Here is a 19,725-nt window from a genome sequence, read left to right as displayed (position 1 = left end):
TGTTGTGATTTTATTTTTCTAATTTCATTTGAATGTTGGTTGAAATACAAAATTATGATACACATGACTTTGTTGCAAAATCAATGATTCCTATCCTGACGGTTGCTATAGTACAAAAATATATAATGTACTATTTTAGAGAGTAGTACACTTTGCTCTGAATTCAACAACACTGTAATGTGAATATAGTACTTACATCTGAAAAACTAAACCAGCAGACATAAGGCTCCCTTAGCCTTGAATTCACAAACAGAAATATACAAGTGTGTGTGGTAGATCATAGACATGACACAGGTTTGTGCTTTTCTTGGGTCCCTTAAAGAGATTCTCCGGTACTTTTGTATACTTATTAGTCAGTAGTTATGGAAGTAGCGCTCATGAGCCAAAAGTGGTCCCCGAAAATGGCATATGTCACATACTGTATGTGCACGACGTCATTTCTCTCTGCTGTGTCCACTGAGCCCGCCCTGCAACTTTGTTGGATAACGCTGTCACTCAAATGCAAGCTCATTGGCTAGAACTCAAATTGCTAGGTGGCTGGCCACGTGAGGATAAATTTAGGGAAAACGGCTTCAAGAAAAGTCACTTTCAAACTAGGAATATCTTGGCTAATTGAGGTAAGACTAATTCTACTCATAGATTATTCATGCATGAACTACAAATTGACACATTCAGCCCAATGTGGGAGGTTTAAAAAATACTTTCTTAGTCGCCAAAGTACCGGAGCATGTCTTTAAATTAACACTTGGTTGGCTCCAGTCAATTCTATCACACAGGATTGGTGCATAAGAAGAACTGAAATATATTTTCTTAAGAGCTCCGCCTGATTGACATTAAATATATTGATTCAATGGTTTGTACATTTGCAGTTTAGGGTTTTCTGAAAGCAACAGCTGTAGGTATCTTTTGGGTGTTCATCTAACAAAAACCAGCCTGATCCTAGATTTGTTTGTGTGGTCTTGCAACTGGCTATTGAGTTTGTGCACAACACAAACAGATCTGGAATCAGGCAATACAAGAGCAAAATTCTTGGTCTAATCCAGATGATGTGTCTGTCTCCTGGGAGCCTGTCCATCCTCTCCTTAGTGTGTCTCTCTGTCCTGAACCCTGCACAGGTCATCGAGCCCTGGTCCGAGTGGAAACCTAGAGTGACAAATATGTCATTCGTTCAGCCTGCATGTGTTGATCACCTGCATTGTGTTAATTAGGGGACTTAACAGAAAACATTTGAAAACCCTTGCAATTAAATGAAAGATTCCTATTGGACACGGTAGTCCCTCTTTGTTTCAGTCCATTTTCTTCCGTTTGGTGCTTAATGAACGCGATCCTGGAGCTGCCTGCTGCCTGCTGCAAAAAGGACTCTGCATTCCTTTTTGTATGGTTCACAGTATGTCCATAACACAAGGTAGTGCATGCACTCATAAAAAAACATACAATAACTGCATCTTACTCCAAACATCTGTTAACGTTTCCTATGTTTGAGATCATATCAATGCGATCACAGTCATTTCAATATTTGTTTGTCTGTTCTGTTCCGTGTATAATGCCACTGGGAAGCCAAAGGAAACGTTCTACTTTGTGTGGACAATAAAAAAAGTATTCTTCTAGCAGCTAAAATAAAAGTCAGCAGAAAGCATGTGATTCTAACCAGCTGTGCACGAGCCTGGTCCCAGATCTGAGGCAAATTACGTGGCAATAGCCATAGGAGTTGGCCAAGAAAGCACAAACAGGTCTGGGAACAGGCAACCAAGCCCCTCTCAGCAGCAGTAACAGCATCACTCACCACCATGAAATGTCCATTCTTGTCCTTGTACACCATGGACTCCTGGCCACTGCTGAATTCCACAATGCCCTCTTTCCCCGCCTGCATCTGAAACTTGACGCTAAAAAATAACCACATATCATAGTCATATTCACCCAGGACTCCTTGGAGAACACTGGCAAGTGTTACTGAGTGGACTATCCTAAATTAAATAACATTCGTAAGTAAGCTCATCTGGCCTCTTGATCCATCGGACTAGAACTCCCAGAATCAACCCTGTCAGCCACAGCCTTACCTGCCCTGGACCACGTTGATTGCGCTCTGCTTGTTGGCAACCACGCTGAGTTTGGTCAACGCTTCAAACAGGTGGTCACACTGCATGATTAGGTCCCCCTGGACACACGAGGTCAGGACACATTGGATAGCATTAGGGCTGTGTCTGAAATAGCATTCTATTCCCTGTATAGTGCAATACTTTTGACCAGGGCACGCAGTGCACTATATGTAATAGGGCGCCATTTTGGATGCACATCGGATTCCATTTTCAGCGGTTCCTGGTTAGAATCACTTGAATAACAGAGGCACTACACGGACATTACCAAGCTATTATACTATACGTTGTGTGAGCGTGTGGAGACCGTGTCCTCCTTACCTTCTGCTTATTGTCTTCACTTGCAATATGGAAAATGATGACGCCATCACTCAAGGTACTGACCGACACACCTGTAATGGAGTAAGCAGCACTCACACAGGTCAGTACACTTTAAAACCAAATCTATTCTATACAACCAGTATTTATCCACATTAGTCTCATTGGGGAGAATCCTAACTTCCACTTAAGTAGAATTTTCACCTAGTAATCCGTTGTGAAAATGTGACTTAAATGGAAGTTAAGATTTGTCTCAATTGAGATCAAATCGATTTCGCAAAAGAGAGATCAGACACGCTAGAACCCCATCCATCCCATCCACAGCATGCTGGATGCTCACCTTTCAGAGTAGTGTACAGCACTCTCTGCTTGATCTTGGCATCATCCACCACATAGGCAGCAGTCTGTGTGAGGATGAGCTGCCGAGGTCGGGCTTTAAATCCATTCCTGTCATACTTCACTATTGGTATGCTGTACTGCAAAGAGAGAGAAGAAAGGTGGTGGGAGAGAGGGGCGAGAGAGAGCGAGAGAGATGGTGTAAAAGTACGAGAGTGAGAGAGGGAGCAGGAGAGAAAGAGAGAGAAAATATTTTTAAATGATTGAAACAATCTTTCTATGAGTTTTAAGTGCCAAAGACACACTGCAACACAAGTGTCTTGATTACCTTGATTCCTTCATGGTGAATCATCTGCAGGACCTTCATATTTATGTCCTGTTCACCTGAAAATAGAACATAGTGCAAAATGTGGCATTTGACCCGAAAATACAAGTTAAGTTAGACACCACATAATACACAAATAATATCCACTACTACAGGGGTTTCCAAACTTTTATGGCCCACAACCCCATATTGATATCTGAAAATTCCTGCGACCCCAACCTGGTGAAAAAAAAAATGTAATTAACAGCCGGTGTTAACTTGTTTATTTGGGGCTATGGCAGTCAATAGAAAAACATTCTAACAGTGTTTCTGATTGTCTTTTTAACTCACCATCACATTTTAATATGGGGCTATGACAGTCAATTGCAAATTAGTCTCTTATCTCACCACCACTACTGAGATGGGTGTGCTTGATGAGTGTGCTTGATGCATGTTGTGTCGGAGCTTCTCAAAGTCAAGGGGAGAGGTCAACAGTGCGCACCTCATCTCTGAGGTCACATCCAAACTGGATCAATATTTGGTTTAAGAGGGTGAAGGGTAGCCTACCACAAGTTTTATGGTGTTTTTAAGACAACTGGAAACTCAAGGTCAAATTATGACGTCAGTGATCTTCAGGTCGGAAAGCCGGAGCTCTAGAAAGAGGCCCGAGGTCCCGAGTTGGAATTCCGAATTGGATGACCATTATAAAAATAAAAAAATCCCAGTCGGAGCTCGAGTTTCCAGTTGTCTTGAACGCACTGAAGTCAGAGATTTCAGAGTTCCCAGTTGTTTGGAATGCGACATAAATGCTCAGAGAGAAGCGGCAGGGTATTCCCGTTGTGTCAGGAACCAAAACTCCTCTGTAGTGACCCGTAAATGCATTTGGTCACATGACAGCTCAATCAGCTGTTCGATTTCACTTACCAGCATGTCAGCAGAGCCAGGATCACATTGAAACAGATTGGGAAGTACATTGGCAAGAAAAAGTATGTGAACTCTTTGGAGTTACCTGGACTTCTGCATAAATTGGTCATAAAATTTGATCTGATTTTCATCTAAGTCACAACAAGACAAACACAGTCTGCTTAAACTAATAACACACAAACAATTATACGTTTTCATGTCTTTATTAAACACACCGTCTAAACATTCACAGTGCAGGGTGGGAAAAGTATATGAACCCTTGGTTTTAATAACTGGTTGACCCTCCTTTGGCAGCAATGACCTCAACCAAATGTTTTCTGTTGTTGCGGATCAGACCTGCACAACGGTCAGGAGGAATTTTGGACCATTCCTCTTTACAAAACTGTTTAAACTGCAACATTCTTGGGATGTCTGGTGTGAACTTCTCTCGAGGTCATGCAACAGCATCTCAATCGGGTTGAGGTCAGGACTCTGACTGGGGTACTCCAGAAGGCGTATTTTCTTCTGTTGAAGCCATTCTGCTGTTGATTTACTTCTGTGTTTTGGGTCATTGTCCTGTTGCATCACCCAACTTCTGTTGAGCTTCAATTGGCGGACTGTAACGTTCGTCATATTCCTCCTCCTCGGACGAGGAGGAGCATGGATCGGACCAACACGCAGCGAGGTATGTAGACATAATGAATATTTATTAAAGCAAAGACGAACATACGAAGAACACTTGAATAGAAACAAAACAACAAAACGACGTAGACAGACCTGAACTTGAGAACTTACATAGACACGAAGAACGCACGAACAGGAAAGACTAGCCAAACGAACAAACAAACGAAACAGTCCCGTGTGGTAGACACAGACACAGGAACAATCACCCACAAACAAACAGTGAGAACAGCCTACCTTAATATGGTTCTCAATCAGAGGAAACGTCAAACACCTGCCCCTAATTGAGAACCATATCAGGCAACACATTTAACCCAACATAGAAACACATAACATAGACTACCCACCCAGCTCACGTCCTGACCAACTAAACAAAGTTCAAAAACAACGGGAAACAGGTCAGGAACGTAGCAGAACCCCCCCCCCCCCCTCAAGGTGCGAACTCCGGGCGCACCCCTAAAACTCAAGGGGAGGGTCTGGGTGGGCATCTGTCCGCGGTGGCGGCTCCAGCGCAGGACGAGGACACCACTCCACCATTGTCTTTGTCCCACTCCTTAGCGTCCCTTGAGTGGCGACCCTCGCCCCCGACCCTGGTCCAGGAACCTTCACCAAGGCCCCTCCTAAATAGAGGAGACAACTCAGGACAGAGAGGTAGCTCAGGACAGAGAGGTAACCCAGGACAGAGAGGTAGCTCAGGACAGAGGGGTAGCTCAGGACAGAGGGGTAGCTCAGGACAGAGGGGTAGCTCAGGACAGAGGGGTAGCTCAGGACAGAGGGGCAACTCAGGACAGAGGGGCAACTCAGGACAGAGGGGCAACTCAGGACAGAGGGGCAACTCCGGACTGAAGGGCAGCTCCGGACAGAGAGGCAGCTCTGGACTGAATGGTTGCTCCGGACTAGATACAGCTCCGGACTATATGGCAGCTCATGACTGGAGGGCAGCTCATGACTGGAGGGCAGCTCATGACTGGAGGGCAGCTCATGACTGGAGGGCAGCTCATGACTGGAGGGCAGCTCATGACTGGAGGGCAGCTCATGACTGGAGGGCAGCTCATGACTGGAGGGCAGCTCATGACTGGAGGGCAGCTCATAACTGACTGCCGGCTCTGGCGGCTCCTGACTGGCTGGCGGCTCTGCCGGCTCCTGACTGGCTGGCGGCTCTGGCGGCTCTGGCGGCTCCTGACTGGCTGGCGGCTCGGGACTGACGGACGGCTCTGACGGCTCGGGACAGACGGGCGGCTCTGACGGCTCGGGACAGACGGGCGGCTCTGACGGCTCGGGACAGACGGGCGGCTCTGACGGCTCGGGACAGACGGGCGGCTCTGACGGCTCGGGACAGACGGGCGGCTCTGACGGCTCGGGACAGACGGGCGGCTCTGACGGCTCGGGACAGACGGGCGGCTCTGACGGCTCGGGACAGACGGGCGGCTCTGACGGCTCGGGACAGACGGGCGGCTCTGACGGCTCGGGACAGACGGGCGGCTCTGACGGCTCGGGACAGACGGGCGGCTCTGACGGCTCGGGACAGACGGGCGGCTCTGACGGCTCGGGACAGACGGGCGGCTCTGACGGCTCGGGACAGACGGATGGCTCAGATGGCGCTGGGCAGACGGATGGCTCAGATGGCGCTGGGCAGACGGATGGCTCAGATGGCGCTGGGCAGACGGATGGCTCAGATGGCGCTGGGCAGACGGATGGCTCAGATGGCGCTGGGCAGACGGATGGCTCAGATGGCGCTGGGCAGACGGATGGCTCAGATGGCGCTGGGCAGACGGATGGCTCAGATGGCGCTGGGCAGACGGATGGCTCAGATGGCGCTGGGCAGACGGATGGCTCAGATGGCGCTGGGCAGACGGATGCCTCAGATGACGCTGGGCAGACGACCGACTCCGACCTGCTGAGGCGCACAGTAGGCCTGGTGCGTGGTGCCGGAACTGGTGGTACCGGACAGGAGACACGCACCTCAAGGCTAGTGCGGGGAGCAGGAACAGGGCACACTGGAATCTCGAGGCGCACTATAGGCCTGGTGCGTGGTACTGGAACTGGTGATACCGGGCTGAGGGCACGCACCTCAGGGCGAGTGCGGGGAGAAGGAACAGTGCGTACAGGACTCTGGAGACGCACAGGAGGCTTGATGCGTGGTGCCGGAACTGGAGGTACTGGGCTGGAGACACGCACCATAGGGCTAGTGCGTGGAGGAGGAACAGGGCTCTGGAGACACACTGGAAGCCTGGTGTGTGGTGTTGGCACTGGTGGTACTGGGCTGGGGCGGGGAGGTGGCGCCGGATATACCGGACCATGCAGGCGTACTGGCTCCCTTGAGCACTGAGCCTGCCCAACCTTACCTGGTTGTATGCTCCCTGTAGCCCGACCAGTGCGGGGAGGTGGAATAACCCGCACTGGGCTGTGTAGGCGAACCGGGGACACCATGCGTAAGGCTGGTGCCATGTATGCCGGCCCGAGGAGACGCACTGGAGACCAGACGCGTTGAGCCGGCTTCATGGCACCTGGCTCAATACTCAATCTAGCCCTGCCAGTGCGGGGAGGTGGAATAACCCGCACCGGGCTATGCACACGTACAGGAGACACCGTGCGCTCTACCGCATAACACGGTGTCTGCCCGTACTCTCGCTCTCCACGGTAAGATCGGGAAGTTGGCGCAGGTCTCCTACCTGACTTCGCCACACAATTTTTTGGGCTTGACTTACAGGCTTCCTACCGCATCGTCGTGCTGCCTCCATTCGCCGGTTTTCCTCCGCACATTGCTCCATCGAATCCCAGGAGGGCTCCGGCACTCTCCTTGGGTCGATCGCCCACCTGTCGATCTCCTCCCAGGTAGTATAGCCCAGATCCTTCTCCTGCTTCCGTGCTAGCTCCTCAAAACGCCGCCTCTCTGCTTTCGCTGCCTCCAGCTCAGCTTTCTGGCGGCGATATTCTCCTGGTTCTTCGCTGTCCAGAATTTCCTCACAATTCCTGTAATCCTGCGTTTGCTGCTGCTGCCTTGAATCACGCTGCTTGTTCAGGTGGGTAATTCTGTCACGATCGTCTTTACGTGAATGAGCGGACCAAGGCGCAGCGTGAGAGACATACATCTTCCTTTTATTAGACGAAGACGTAACACGAAACACTCTTACAAAACTAACAAAACAATAAACGACCGTGAAGCTATAAACGAAAGTGCACACACAAGCTACTAACGTTCAACATAAACAATTACCCACAAAAGCCTACTGCCTATGGCTGCCTTAAATATGGCTCCCAATCAGAGACAATGAATGACAGCTGTCTCTGATTGAGAACCATTCAGGCAACCATAGACTTACCTAGACACCTACACTCAACACAAACCCATACACTCTACCAAAACCCCCTATACCATACAACCACCCCAGACGAGACAACTATACACAAACATCCCCCCTGTCACACCCTGACCTAACCAAAATATTACAGAAAACAAAGATAACTAAGGCCAGGGCGTGACAAGTGGGTTAACTGCCTTGTTCAGGGGCAGAACAACAGATTTTTACCTTGTCAGCTCGAGGATTCGATCTAGCAACCTTTCGGTTGAAAAAGCCTTGAATAAGTAGGTGTGTCCAAACTTTTGACTGGTACTGTATATATACATATATACTGTATATTTTTTATATATATTTATTTGTATATCGTATTTTTTTCTCAGGATTTTGGAAATTCTCCTGCGACCCCATTTTCATATCAGGTGACCCCACATGGGGTTGCGACCCCTAGTTTGGGAACCGCTGTGCTACTATATACTGACTGATCCTGGTGTCCACATAGGGTTGGGAGACACTCTGTGGGTAGCTGTCCTTCTTGCCCTTGAAGATGACACTGGTGATCCCCTTGAGTTGAAGCTGGGAGGGAAACACAATTAATAAACATCACAACGATGGAATTACACATTCATATGATCACAAACATCTGCATAGGCTATACAGGTTATACAAGGTTTAAAATCCTAACCTTTTAGGCCCCTATGCCTACAACACAGTAAATACAATAAAACATGTACAGTACTACAACAAAAGTCTGTTGCCTACTATATCCATGATGTAATGGATAGCAAAAATCTCGTTTTTATTTATCTGACTTTCATTTATCTGCATGTTCAGCCCTTAGATTGAACAACAATTTCACATAAACAGTTGATTTCACAGTTTGATTCACAAATGTCAAATTAAAAAAATACGGTCCGCCAAACAAAAACCTGATCAGAATGAATTTATATGAAGCTGTACAGAAATGTACAGAAGTACAGAAATGGTTTGCTCAGTGGGAAATGAATATCCAACTCGTCAGTGACAACTGTCAGGGTTTTGGAGTGACAGCAAATATGTGAGCTTATTACTGTATTATAGACACTATATTCTGGGATTTCCTACGATCTTCTATGTAGAAGAACCCATTACCTTCTAAAAACTCTTGTGTAGCTAGAGCGTGTACATGAGAGTCTCATCTTTTCATAGATAGCTTTTAATCGTTTTTAGTAGCTTAACCATTTGGATGTTTTAGTAAAAAGACCCAGCCCGGAGCCTCTTCGGGGTCTGCTCTTGTCTCACAAACACTTCTCTAGCTCATTCCCCGTTAATCACACAAACTAATTATTGGTATGGATGCATAAAAAATAGACAACTCCAATGGTTCAACCCAGAAGTCTGTAGCTCAAACACACTTTGTGTTTTAAAAGTCCTAAACAGGGGTGGAAGTAACTAATTACAAATACTCTTGTTACTGTAATTGAGTAGCTTTCCCGAGTACTTGTACTTTGAGTATTTTTCTAAGTCAGTAATTACATTTAGACTTAAGTATGTTTTGAATTAATTATTGTATTTCGCTACCTTTTTAAAGCCATAAGTTACAGACTACAATTTTGTTGGCTATCCATAGTTTATCATAATGTTACGTTGGCTGGGGCCCCTCAAATAAAATGTCACGCATCACGCACCAAACAGGCCAATCCAATTAAGCCGTGCACACAAACTGAACGATGATGGTAGGCAGATTTTCAAAAATGCTAAAATAACTTTGTTAGTCTGACATGTCTTGAAATAGAGAATAAATTTATTTTTTATCAAAGCGGTGTGTGTGAAAAACAATGGAGACGGAGAAGACTTAGGAGAGTCAGGAGACAATCCAGACACATACCCAGTGGCTGTGTCTTCTGAAGAACACAAGGAGGAGAATAAATGGTTGCATTTCAGTGACCAGTTCTCCGTCAAGTACAAGAGAGGCCATCCTTGCAGCTACAGTAAGTTAGCTAGCTAGCTGCATGGCTAACCAGCACCCGAAAATATTAGCCGTTCTTGTGGCTAGCACGTCATTGTCACTATGTGTGGTGGGCTAGGTAACAACATTAGCTAGGCTAACATCAAAAACAAGTGAACTAGCTAGCTATTTAGCTAATATTAGCTTGCTTGGTCATGACATATTTCTAGAGATTTAGGATTTTTAGCTATCTGATATACTTAGTCATGTGTAAATTAGGATAATGATCATCTAAAAGCCAGACTTAGTAAGTATAAAATAGAATGGGTCAAGTTTCATTATTCTTTTAGTTAACTATATTTGGTTAGATCACTCTATGATATGATGTATGAAAGCATAGAATAGCCAAGTATCACATAATTCAATCACATCAAATGTGCAGCCCGTTCATTACACATTAATGAGAGTTGAAGTAGGCCTATCATTCATTACATTAACCTTAATGATTGATGTATTCATTCAACATCAGTGTTTCTCACAAATAATGCACTGTCTACACATCAATCTCGTTTCATTGAGTGTGTGTCTGCATGTGAAGTGAGAGAGAACAATACATTAATTCATCTGGCATATAACGGTGTGTGTCAACACAATAGCTACAGCTAGACATAGGCTCATCTCATTAGGCAACTTTTTAGGTCAGAGAACATCTGACAGACTCATTACAGTCTCAGTATCTGAGAATAATAAGCAGTGATTTTAGCATGTAAATGTTGGTGGGGCAAAAAACTAAAAGTGAGATGCATTCCCGCAAAGCCACTACACAACACAACACTAAACAATACATGTATTGCAATATAACAGTGACAAACGGTGCCTACAAACTGTTAGGGCTTACATAAAGCTGTCCCAACAGCAGAGTCCCAACAGCAGTCCCAACGCCTTACCACTGCTACACCTGGCTTTCAGCGGAGCCTTGTCTGGCAGCGAAACAGTTAATTCAGCCTCATTTACTGCCTTAAAAAACATAGCTGATATGGCTGACTTGCTTAATTGTATTACTGCTGATGATATCTGGAAATGTGCATGTACACCCTGGCCTATCTACTGTTGCAAGCCCCAATTCTGACTTGTGCTCTGATATCTGCTTCACTGATTTCTGCTCTCGTAAAAGCCTGGATTTTCTGCAAATTAACACTAGAAGCTTATTACCTAAAATGGATCAATTGAAAGTATGGGTTCACAGCTCCAATCCAGATGTGTTGGTCATTACTGAGACGTAGTTAACTTCTCTAGGGTAGGGGGCAGCATTCTGAATTTTGGATGAAATGCATGCCCAAATTAAACTGCCTGCTTCTCGGGCCCAGAAGATATGATATGCATATAACTGGTAGATTTGGATAGAAAACACTCTAGTTTCCAAAACTGTTAAAATAGTGTCTGTGAGTATAACAGAACTGATTTGGCAGGCAAAAACCTGAGAAAAATCCATTCAGGAAGCAGTTTATTTTTTGGTTTTGTAGTTTTTTATTCAATGCCATTACAGTATCCATTGACTTAGGACTCAAATTGCAGTTTCTATGCCTTCCACTAGATGTCAACAGTCTTTAGAAATTGTTTCAGGCTTGTATTTCTTGTTTACCTTTTAAATTGACCGGTTGAAATATGATTGATTATTTAGGCTAAAAACAACCTGAGGATTGAATATAAACATCGTTTGACATGTTTCTATGAACTTTACGGATACAATTTGGATTTTTTTGTCTTCCTGTTTTGACTGCTTTGAGCCTGTGGATTACTGAAGAAAACGCGCGAACAAAACAGAGGTTTTTGGATATAAAGAGACTTTATCAAACAAAAGGAACATTTATTGAGTAAATGAATGTCTGCTGAGTGCAACCATATGAAGATCATCAAAGGTAAGGGATTTATCTCTATTTCTGATTTGTGTAACTGTTCTACTTGGCTGGTTACTGTTTGTAATGATTTGTCTAGTGGGCTATGTTCTCAAATGATCGTAAGGTATGCTTTCGCCGTAAAGCATTTTAAAAATATGACACCGTGGTTGGATTCACAAGAAGTTAATGTTTAAACCTATGTAAAATATGTTTTGTTTTCTGAATTTTTATAATGAGTATTTCTGTATTTGAATTTGGCGCCCAGCAGTTTCACTGGCTGTTGAAGAGGTGGGACGCTAACGTCTCACGTACCCAAGAGAGGTTAAGGAAGAGTGATTTGAACACTGATTATAACCTTTTTCGGCAAGACAGATCTTCCAAAGGTGGGAGTGGCAATCTTTACCAAGGATCACCTTCAGTGCTCGGTTGTCTCCACCAAGTCTGTCCCCAAACAATTTGATTCTAAGCATTAAACTTTCAAATAGCTCTTTGTTGACTGTTGCTGGGTGCTATCGTCCTCCATCAGCACCGGCCTGTACCCTACCTGCCCTAAACTCTCTCCTGGCCCCTTACACTAAGTCTGAATTTGTCCTGCTATGTGACCTGAACTGGGACATACTTAAATCCACCTGACCAAGTCCTAAAGCAATGGGACTCCCTAAATCTTTCTCAGATTATTACCAATCCCACAAGGTAGGACTCCAAACATCCAGAAAAGGCTACTCTCCTCGATGTTATCCTCACAAATAATCCTGACAGGTATCAGTCTGGTGTTTTCAGTAATGACCTTAGTGATCACTGTTTTACAGCCTTTGTTTCTAATGGCTGCTCAGTGAAATGACCTGTCCTGATTTGTCATATTTGCTTGTCATGCTTGCTAAAAAAATATTAATGAGCAAGCCTTCTTTCATGAGCCTCTGTAAAATGGTATAGAAATCAGCTCTGTCGAAAACGCTTGGACTTTCTTTTTTGATATTTTCAGTGGTATTGTTTAACAAACACGCCCCCATAAAGAAAATAGGAACTAAAAACAGGTTCAGCCCCTAATTCGTGATCTGCAGAGTTACTCCACCTCAAGAATTTTATTTGGCAATTGCATTATAGGCCTATTTATATTTTGCCCTGTCTATCAAATGTGTTGGGAAAACTTGTCAATAATCAACTGACTGGCTTTCTTGACGTCTATAGTATTCTCTCTGTTATGCACTCTGGTTTCCACTCAGGTTATGGATCTGTCACTGCAACCTTAAAGGTCCTCAATGATGATGTCAATGTTGTGCTGCTATTTTTATTGACTTGGCCTAAGCTTTTGATACGGTAGACCATTCCATTCTTGTGGGCCGGCTAAGGAGTATTGGTGTCTCTGAGGGGTCTTTGGCCTGGTTTGCTAACTGCCTCAAAGAGTGCAGTGTATAAAGTTAGAACATCTGCTGTCTCAGCCACTGCCTGTCACCAAGGGTGTACCCCAAGGCTCGATCCTAGGCCCCACGCTCTTCTTAATTTACATCAGCAACATAGCTCAGGCAGTAGGAAGCTCTCTCATCCATTTATATGCAGATGAAACAGTCTTATACTCAGCTGGCCCCTCCCCGGATTTTGTGTTAAACGCTCTACAACAAAGCTTTCTTAGTGTCCAACAAGCTTTCTCTACCCTTAACGTTGTTCTGAACACCTCCAAAACAAATGTCATGTGGTTTGGTAAGAAGAATGCCCCTCTCCCTACAGGTGTGATTACTACCTCTGAGGGTTTAGAGCTTGAGGTAGTCACCTCATACAAGTACTTGGGAGTATGGCTAGACGGTACACGGTCCTTCTCTCAGCACATATCAAATCTGCAGGCTAAAGTTAAATCGAGACTTGATTTCCTCTATCGTAATCGCTCCTCTTTCACCCCAGCTGCCAAACTAACCCTGATTCAGATGACCATCCTACCCATGCTAAATTACGGAGACAATTTATAGAACGGCAGGTCAGGGTGATCTCGGACGGCTAGATGTTCTTTATCATTCTGCCATCAGATTTGCTACCAATGCTCCTTATAGGACACTTCACTGCACTCTATTCTCCTCTGTAAACTGGTCATCTCTGTATACCTGTCACAAGACCCACTGGTGGATGCTTATTTATAAAACCCTCTTAGGCCTCACTCCCCCCTATCTGAGATATCTACTGCAGCCCTCATCCTCCACATACAACACTCGTTCTGCCAGTCACATTCTGTTAAAGGTCCCCAAAGCACACACATCTCTGGGTCGCTCGTCTTTTCAGTTTGCTGCAGGTAGCGACTGGAACGAGCTGCAACAAACACTCAAACTGGACAGTTTTATCTCAATCTCTTCATTCAAAGACTCAATCATGGACACTCTTACTGACAGTTGTGGCTGCTTTGCGTGATGTATTGTTGTCTCTACCTTCTTGCCCTCTGTGCTGTTGTCATGTTGTATTGCTACCATGCTGTGTAGTCATGTGTTGCTGCCTTGCTACGTTGTTGTCTTAGGTCTCTCTTTATGTAGTGTTGTGTTGTCTCTCTTGTCGTGATGTGTGTTTTGTCCTATATTTAAAAAAATATATATATAATAATATCCCAGCCCCCGTCCCACTGGAGGCCTTTTGCCTTCTGGTAGGCCGTCATTGTAAATAAGAATTAGTTCTTAACTGACTTGCCTAGTTAAATAAAGGATAAATAAAAAGAAAAAGACTGAAATCACTGTGAAGAGCCCTTTAATCTATCAGTGCAAGTCAACTTGGTTGCTATCTTCCTCTCCCTGCTACCCTCGTCACTAGAGTCACAGGCGCAAACCGCATTTGGTTAATTGTTATTTGTTGCATTTCCATGAGGCTCTGTTGTTGCCTTTAGAGCTAATTTGACATCAAATCTTCAGGGTATGTCCAGTGTGCCCTGGCATTCCCCAGATTGAGAAGGGTGCAATTGCGGCCTGCAATTCGGGCCGTTCCTGCATGTTGGCATCCCTGCATCTGCAGGAACCCCTCTTTATACTTCTATTGGTAAATGTTTATGCTAGGACAGATGGGAGGCGGGGGGGGGGGGGGCTCCAGTACAGTAGGTGGCGTTAATGCACAATAATGTTGGATGGCAGCCGCCGATAAACCCCACAGAAGAAAGGGCGGGGGGACAACGGTAGCTAGCTAGCCGTACACCGGTAGACAGTGACCTTCGTCCCCGCCTGTCGGGCCTTGTTTTCATGCAGTTCTGTTAACGACGACGAGGGCAGGTGTTCGGCAGACAGGGGCAAAGGACACCGTGTGCTAGTTTAGCCAGCTAGTCCGGTACACCGCAGGCAGGAGCAACACCGTGTGATAGCTAGCACACGATGTCGCTAACTAGCAAGCTAGTTATTTAGCTAACCCACGGTGTCGCACACCAGCAGTTGTACTTGTACTTAAGTTAAATGTCATTATACATACTAACAGTACATTTACTTGAGTAGGATAATTCAGTATTCTTTCAACTTCTGGTCCTAATTCAAGACCGGCGTGATGGTGGGACTCATTGTGTTAAAATGGAAAATGACAGAGTAATTCTGGTTTTACCTGTGCTTTCTGTTGTGCAGTGATACCTCTGATATACTTCCTCACCATGAGACGCATGTGGAGCTGACGCAGGATCTCTGAGGTCTGTACAAGTAGAGCAAGCACAGTTCCACAGCCAAGTTTCACTGAGCTTCCCCTTTAAGCAAAATAGCCATCCTCAATTCAATGTCATTTAATTCCAATGTCAATACATACCTCCGTCAATACCGGTGGAGGGGTAAGCCAGCTGGTTTTATCCAGAACCATTTTAGGGAGATTGTCTTTCAGCCTGTTTAGGTAGTTCTGTCTGACAAAGGCCAGGTATTCTGAGTTATCGGTGGTCTTTGCCTCCCCTCTGGCCATGTATCCTTTAATAAACCTGGGATAGAAAATGATCAAATTGGTCATGTATTTGTAACACTGCCCTCTGCCTCGAGACTGTGCTGTAAATGATAGGCTGCAATCCACTATGGACCTAAACTATGACATAAACTCTAGTCTAGAGTATAAATGATGTTATGTAATTCTGGTTGATGCATCAACATTGTAGTGTTAGAGCCTGAAGATATAATCTTGTCCTCCATCTTACTTCTTGATGACCTTGACAGCCCATTGTCTCCGCCCTTTCTCTTTCCTGGCTTGTACTCCTCGCCAGCAAGTCTCAATCTTGGTGGCTAAGGATCACATTACACAACAGGTATCTTAATAAAAATGGAGAGAACGGTGAACTTATTGAATGTCTCTGTATATTTAGTTTTAGTTCAGACTACTTCATTCTGTTTGCATGGCCAGTGAAATTAATATATAGCTTGTCTTCAATGTTCCTGCTCTCCAAAAATGTACCATTTATCCTATGTCATGTTACACACATCATAATATACTGAACAAAAATATAAACTCTACATGCAACAATTGAAAAGTCAATTTGAATAAATTCATTAGGCCATAATCTATGGATTTCACATAACTGTGAATACAGATATGCATCTGTTGGTCGCATATACTTTAAAAAAAGGTAGGGGTGTGGATCAGAAAACCAGTCAGTATCTGGTGTGACCACCATTTGCCTCATGCAGCGTGACACATCTTCTTCGCAAGGAGTTGATCAGGCTGTTGATTGTGGCCTGTGGAATGTTGTCCCACTTCTCTTCAATATGGATGTGCAAAGTTGCTGAATATTGGCGGGAAGTGGAACGCGCTGTCGTACACGTCGATACAGAGCATCCCAAACATGCTCAATGAGTGACATGTCTGGTGAGTATGCAGGCCATGGAAGAACTGGGATATTTTCAGTTTCCAGGAATTGTGTACAGATCCTTACGACATGGGGCTGTGCATTATCATGCTGAAACATGAGGTGATGGCGTCGGATGAATGGCATGACAATGGGCCTCAGGATCTCATCACGGTATCTCTGTGAATTCAAATTGCCATTGATAAGATGCAATTGTGTTCTTTGTCCGTAGCATATGCCTGCCCATACGATAACCCCACCGCCACCATGGGGGACTCTGTTCACAACGTTGACATCAGCAAACCGCTTGCCCACACGACGCCATACACTTTGTCTCTGGTCGTGAGGCTGGTTGAACGTACGGCCAAATTCTCTAAAACAATATTGGAGGGGGCTTACGGTAGAGAAATGAACATGAAATTCTCTGGCAACAGCTCTGGTGGGCATTCCTGCAATCAGCATGCCAACTGCACACTCCCTCAAAACTTGAGACATCTGTGGCATTATGTTGTGTGACAAAACTGCACATTTTTGAGTGGCCTTTTATTCTCCCCCAGCACAAGGTGCACCTGTGTAATGATCATGCTGTTTAATCAGATTTTTGATATGCCACACCTGTCAGGTGGATTATCTTGGCAAAGGAGAAATTCTCACTAACAGTAATGTAAACAAATTTGTGCACAAAATCTGAGAGAAATAAGCTTTTGTGCATATGGACAATTTTGGGGATCTTTTATTTCAGCTCATGAAACATGGGACCAACACTTTACATGTCGCGTTTATATTATTGTTCAGTGTATATTTAATAAATATATGCAGACACTTTTATTCAAAGTAACTTACAGTCATGCGTGCATCCGTATTTTACACGTGGGTGGTCCTGGGAATCAAACCCACTATACTGGTGTTGCAAGCACCATGCTCTACCAACTGAGCTACAGGCAGTGTTTGGGAATAGTGAACTACATGTAGTTCAACTAGTAATTTAACTACATTTTACAGTAGCTTAGTGGTAGTTGAACCTAATTCAAATCTAGGTAATCTTTTCAGTAGTCAATAACTTTTTTGCCATGTTAACCCCTCTGTTAACATATGAACCTAAATTGATCTGTTCTTCCGATTTGTATTCTATGATATATAATTTATCACGATGGAGTAGTTTGGATGTAGTGAACGACTTTTTCAACGTTTTTCTTAAAGCAAAACTCCACCACTTTTCAACCTCCTCTTCATTTACCTCCAGCACAATACCAGTGTCAACATATTTTCAAAACGGAACATTTCTACGTTTTGAAGAAGTTATAAAGTTAAAAAGTTCTACCCGATGACATCATTAAAGATGAACAGTTATTTTAAAACACTATGAGATTCGCAGTGATGTGAGGAGCAAGAAAAGACCCTCCCTTTGGCTTGAAACCCGTTGCAGCTTTTGAAAATCCCTGTTTTTACTTTTAATAATTTCTTCTTATATTTTTAAACACAGATCATAGAAATGCACTGTTTTCACATATGTAGACACTGGTTTGGTGCTGGAGATGATGAATATGAGGTTGAAAAGTGGCGGAATTGTCCTTTAAGGGTAGCTTTAGTGTAGCTTAATGTCTTCTAGTGTGAAGTAATTGGTAGCTTGGTAAACTATATTTTCAGAGTAGCTTCCCCAACAATGGCTACAGAGGAACACATCATGTAGCTTCACTTACCGGCTTCTTTCTGTCTTCTGAATTGTCCTTTTTGCCAGTATCCCTTGTACTGGGCCTGAATCCTTGATGCTGTAATATCAATGAGTAATATTACAATCTCTATGCAAATAAATAAAACCTCTTGATTTTTCTTAGTTTTCCTGTCCTTACCAAGTTTATGTTTGCAGACCTCAAAGGCATCCTCTGTGGCAAAAAGTGTCCTGGGGTGGCGGATAAATATCTTGGTTCTACAGTGAAATGGAAAGGTAACAGAGGTTTGTATGAACCAATTTAGTCAAGGAGAAATGAGTGGCCCACACTGGTTAGCTGCTCTCACCTGCCCATTTTGTACTCATCTGGCAGGTAACCTAGGTGCTGCACCAGCACTTCCACTCCTTCTGCAGCCACTCCTCTCCAATAGGGCCAGGTGGCTGGGCATAGGGGCTTGTATCTGGAGGTGGATCACACATCACCTAATTGTCCTAGATCTAGATGGATGTAGGCCTAATGCTCTACAGTATGTTGTACTGAATGTAATACCTGTGCTTGTTTGTGTTGAGACACAAGACAAATTTCCCCAAGGGGACACAATAAAAAATCTATAATAATGGACAGATAGAAATGTAAAAAATAGCGGAGGGTTGTCAAACTTTTTTTTACTTTGGGGAGTGTTGTGTGGTTTTTTATTGGGCACAGGGGAGGGTAGTGCATTTTTTCCTTATGTTTGCATTCACTGTTTTACAGATTTTACGATATCATTTTTTGTTTATAATTCCTTACACATAGTCACATTTCCTTATCTGCTTGCATGTGCCTCCACCATATCAATGTGTTTTGGTACTTCCCTTATGCACTACACTTTTCTACACTCTAACTTTTACTATACCACAGATCAGTATTCGTCTTCCAGTCTGTCATATGTAGTAGGTGGATCGTTTGTCAAGATATGCAATAGGCTAACTAGCAATCATACCACATATAAAAGAATTCAAAGCAGCATCAATTTTCAATATGAATCCACAATAACAAATAGGAATAGCTGATAGACAGTGTAGAGGCCAGCTGCATTATTGTGCATGAAAGAACAGTGATGACATGAGACACGCAGATCAGAAAGCTACCACAATGCAATGAGTAATTGTATTATTGTTTTCGAGTGTACACAATTCTACTCTGGCCTGCAGTGAAAATATAACTTGACAAAGGCATTGATTTGAATGTTTCATTCCATTTGGATCAGTGGTGGATCTACTCTCGGCAGTTTATAAGGTTTAGAAAGACACAGTAGCAGGCCAGTCGCTGTATTTTTAATTCTGATACTGTGGATGTTGCAGATCATCAATCTCCCATGTCGTCCTATAACAATGTGGTAACATAGGTTCTAGGTGCGCGAGGAATGGCCTAACCCTTTAATATAGCCGAAATATTTACAGTATAATTTTACTTTTAAAATGTATTACCTTTTATATGTGGTATAAACATAAACATAACCATTCACAATGTTTTAATCTAATTAGGGATT

The 19,725-nt window shown here is 44.0% G+C and overlaps 1 protein-coding gene and 1 long non-coding RNA gene across 2 annotated transcripts in view; one reads left to right on the top strand and one right to left on the bottom strand.

The window, feature by feature from the left end:
• Window positions 1–8: 8 nt before the first annotated feature.
• LOC129826009 (unconventional myosin-Ih-like) overlaps window positions 9–19,725 on the bottom strand; it is a 42,350-nt gene continuing 22,633 nt past the window's right edge. The window contains exons 19-31 of the mRNA XM_055886260.1: window positions 18,541–18,654; window positions 18,375–18,451; window positions 18,225–18,293; window positions 15,880–15,964; window positions 15,507–15,669; window positions 15,312–15,395; window positions 8,417–8,510; window positions 3,076–3,131; window positions 2,752–2,887; window positions 2,415–2,485; window positions 2,058–2,155; window positions 1,784–1,883; window positions 9–1,143 (exon numbers count right to left, since the gene is read on the bottom strand). Coding sequence (XP_055742235.1) covers window positions 1,117–1,143; window positions 1,784–1,883; window positions 2,058–2,155; window positions 2,415–2,485; window positions 2,752–2,887; window positions 3,076–3,131; window positions 8,417–8,510; window positions 15,312–15,395; window positions 15,507–15,669; window positions 15,880–15,964; window positions 18,225–18,293; window positions 18,375–18,451; window positions 18,541–18,654 — 1,174 coding nt within the window. The 3' untranslated portion in view covers window positions 9–1,116. The remainder of the gene's footprint in view (window positions 1,144–1,783; window positions 1,884–2,057; window positions 2,156–2,414; window positions 2,486–2,751; window positions 2,888–3,075; window positions 3,132–8,416; window positions 8,511–15,311; window positions 15,396–15,506; window positions 15,670–15,879; window positions 15,965–18,224; window positions 18,294–18,374; window positions 18,452–18,540; window positions 18,655–19,725) is intronic.
• Window positions 9,520–18,558, top strand: LOC129826010 (uncharacterized). Its single transcript, XR_008754976.1, has 5 exons — window positions 9,520–9,649; window positions 9,734–9,904; window positions 15,332–15,393; window positions 15,946–15,987; window positions 18,392–18,558. It is a non-coding gene; the product is annotated as an uncharacterized LOC129826010 (long non-coding RNA).

The sequence above is a fragment of the Salvelinus fontinalis genome, chromosome 28 (genome assembly GCF_029448725.1).
Source record: "Salvelinus fontinalis isolate EN_2023a chromosome 28, ASM2944872v1, whole genome shotgun sequence".
NCBI lineage: Eukaryota > Metazoa > Chordata > Actinopteri > Salmoniformes > Salmonidae > Salvelinus > Salvelinus fontinalis.
The sequence above is the reverse complement of the archived record's forward strand: the minus strand, read 5'-3'. Positions and strand labels throughout refer to the sequence as shown.